Consider the following 3735-nt stretch of genomic DNA (forward strand, 5'->3'; position numbering starts at 1 on the left):
TTACTTTCTAAAACTGCCCTTGCTATGTTTTAATACTTTTTGCAAAGAAGAAATGCAATTTACAAATTTAATTGAGTGTTCTGGTATGCATCACAGCAGATGCTGATCTGAGCCCAGCTTTGATGATGGGCCTCATCAAGTATTGGGCCCATGATCTTCTTAAATTGAACTGTTTTAAATCTTTGCATCTTCTATTACGCATACAAGGCTGTACAAATCATTATCCTTATTTCACCACGCAGAGAGGTTGCAGTAGTGTGAACATGAAACAATGAAGCCATTTTTGTTGACTATATAGAGCTAGCAAAAGCAAGCAGTAAGGACCTGATCATTATACTATACTAAGTAAATAGGAAAATTGATGAAGTCCGAAGCGAAACAATTTTGCGTTACTGGTGGTGGTGGTGGTGGTGGGGGCCCATCTTGGAGGCATTGCAGTTTGCACTGTAATGGTCAGCGGCTCTGCTTTCAGGCTTTTGAGTGATGGCCACAGTAACAGAGTTCAGTTTTGAATTTTTGGTGAAGGGCACAGTGAGGGCACGACATGTACTTTACACGTACGTACTAAATGGATGATGCCCAGTACAAAATGCCTTCAAATACTAATTCCCATGGGGTTATATGGAATTTTCCTAAATTCTGTCAAGCAAAAGATTTAATGGGCCAAATGCACAATCTGCTATTATTATTCTACCATCCCTTTGCCAGTTTAATTGATATCTCTAATTAATGGTTTCATTGATTATTTACTTAAATTTATATATTTTATGACGTTAGCTCCTTTTAAATTGTACTATTAATTGTAACCCTAGTCTATTGTACTCTTCCGTGTAAGTCCCTCGTCAAGTAATTTATTTTTTTAAATAATATTTGTTAATTAAGATATGAATTGGAAAAAGTAATACATACAAAGCATTTTAGATAATAGTGATGTTGATTGTGTTTATTAAATTTATTTGACAACTTATTGAAAAGAAGTTTAAGTGACTTTTTATTTGAGATTTTTCAGATAAATTTATTTTTTATTTTTTAGTTAAAATTATATGAGATTTTTTAGATAAAAAAATAAATTTATATGTTTTCCAATATATTTTAAAAAATTTAATAAATAACTTGATAGAAATTTTAAAATATTTTTTATTTTTATCTTAATCATCAAAATATTTTAATTTTATTTTGATATAATTTTATGTGATTCATTTTAACAAAACTATCCTAATAAATAATAATTAAGATACATGATAGCCTCAGCTGAGAGCACAAAGTGCCTCCAAGGTGAAGTTTGGGACAAAGACTAAAGATCGAGTCTCGCCAGCGGTAATGTGAGAGCAATTTCTCAAAATGAGGGGCTTTTTGTGCGCAGTGAACATTGGTCTAGCTATTGTGCCCGGTTGAGTCACCATGATTAACTTCCTCACATTCTATCGGGCCGAATATGAGGACATCTGGGATAAGTGATTCACCTTTTGGGACAAGATACATGATAACCCTTTATTGCATTAGGTGAGATTTATTACATAAACCACGGAAGATTCAACCCATAAGGCATGGCCATGGACCATGCCAAGCGCTACTATTCTAATGTTGCCACGGACAACCCGGACCCGGACCCGAACCCGAACCCGAACCCCTTGGTTTTGTCCTCGCGTGCCAACTCTACCACAAACCCTATTTAATTTATAATTGCTCTCGCATTCAAAAGCTTACGGAGTTCCTACGCAAAGCAGCTATTTTCTTTCGTTTTCCATCTCTTCTGCACATGAGAGAAGGAAGGAGACTCGGTTACAGTAGTTCTTCCTGCGATGGAGATGGAGAGTCCTCACTATGCTCCGACGACGACGACCGACATCGACGCGTCTCGGCCGTCGTTGGGCTTCCCTCTGGGCATCGCCCTCCTCTTGATCATCATCTTCACCTTGAGCGGAGTCTTCTCCTGCTGCTACCACTGGGACAAGCTCCGATCCCTCCGCCGATCCTCCGACAACGATCGATCGTCGCCCTCCAAACCTAAACCCACCGACGTGGTAATATATACATATATATGTATATTATATTCCTCCTTTTTTTCCACTTTCTCCCATCTTGAACGGAATAATGAATGATGGATTAGTTGTTTTTGTGAAAACCAGAGTTGGAAGCCAAACGGAAGCGGGAGCGTGTCGGTGCTGATGCCGGGCGATCAGATACCGAAGTTCATAGCATTGCCGTGTCCTTGCGAGCCTCCGCCACCAGCCAGTTTCGCCTTGGAGGTGGACAAGCAGCCGCCGCCACCGAAGCCGCCGCAGATAGCTGTTCCCTTGTATATTTAATATTAGCTAGCTAATTAGTTATTTGTATATTACTATTATGCCACTTGGTAGAAAAAAGTTTATGTGATTACAAAAATAAAAAATATATTTTACAATTGGAAAGCCGAAATTTTCTACCTTTTGCCAATGGGCAAATGGCTGCTAATGGAAGATGGCATCGCAGATATTTGATTGAATAAATAAAAATGATTTTGAGGCGTTGATGGCAAGTTTATTTAAATAGTTAAGTGTGACATTTTTAATAATATTTACGTGTTAATATGTTATATTTTATTTGTATCAAAAAGTGTCTTGATTAGGGTATGTGAATGACTTGCAAGAAAAAAACCAATTAAAGGTATGAGTGAGTCTTCTACGCTGACTTTTTGATACTTGAGCTAGTCTATAAATGAGTACGTAAAATGTGAAAAAAATAAAATTCCAATAAATGTAGAATTTTGAACACATCTTTATTAGAGGAGGGGTCTTCTATTTGTAAAGGACATGAGACTAATAGATTTGTAAGCAACTTGAGTTGATCTTCTCAGTCTCTTGATCATACTAGTCGTCGAGTGATTTTACCAATCTGTCGACCATACCAGTCCCTTACCAGAGTCTTTCGGTCACTCTAACTAGTCTCTTATTCTTGATCATTTAATAATTTTTTATATTTTTAATTTATTTTTATAATTTTTTTTAATAGACTTTTCGATCCCTTTCTTTGTGCTTGCACCTATTCTTAAAAAGTAGGGCGTCATGAACAATATATTTGATGGATTTATTTAGTGTGTGTCCTATAGTTCTATTTTATATTCCAGCCAAACCCTCTTTTTAACTATTCTTACACCAACCCTATACAAGGTACATTCGAATATACCAGAAGCTCAAAACAATATCAAATCAAACCCAAAAGGTTTGATAAAAGTCCATAGCCACCTTGGCTATAGCCTCCAGCCATCAGCCACCACATCTTTTCTCATCTAATTGGGTATCCTTACAATCAGTTTAGGTTTGATAAAGTCCCCTTTTTTAACTTTTTTTTGGTTCTTTAGACTAAACAAATAGTTTTGTACGACAAGATAAAATTGATGAAAGTCCTAGGAAAGATACCAGATAGATAGGAATAAATTAGTACGGTATATTAATATTTATATAATTGGCTCTATTTTAATAAAATTGAGAATTATTATTATATAATATATATATTAATAATAAAATGTTTTGAAGTATAAGATATATATATATTTTGTAAATTGGTTACCACTTATTGAAATTCTGGATTGTGAAAAAATAAGTTGATCAAACTGGTAAAATCCACTTAATTAATGTGATCCAATTAGATTTTCAGACTTTGATTATTTTAGAATTTATTTATGTGTGATTTAAAAAAGTATAAATAGCTCATAAGTTATTGGACTGTTTGACAGGAGAACTCATTAAGAATACC

At 35.2% G+C, this 3735-nt stretch overlaps 1 protein-coding gene across 1 annotated transcript; it reads left to right on the top strand.

The window, feature by feature from the left end:
• Positions 1 to 1712: 1712 nt before the first annotated feature.
• On the top strand, positions 1713 to 2529 carry LOC127810399 (uncharacterized protein At5g65660-like). Its single transcript, XM_052349864.1, has 2 exons — positions 1713 to 2024; positions 2130 to 2529. The coding sequence occupies exons 1-2, from the start codon at positions 1803 to 1805 to the stop codon at positions 2307 to 2309; spliced, it is 402 nt and encodes a 133-aa protein (XP_052205824.1). The 5' UTR covers positions 1713 to 1802; the 3' UTR covers positions 2310 to 2529.
• The last annotated feature ends 1206 nt before the right edge of the window (positions 2530 to 3735 follow it).

The sequence above is a fragment of the Diospyros lotus genome, chromosome 9 (assembly GCF_014633365.1).
Source record: "Diospyros lotus cultivar Yz01 chromosome 9, ASM1463336v1, whole genome shotgun sequence".
NCBI lineage: Eukaryota > Viridiplantae > Streptophyta > Magnoliopsida > Ericales > Ebenaceae > Diospyros > Diospyros lotus.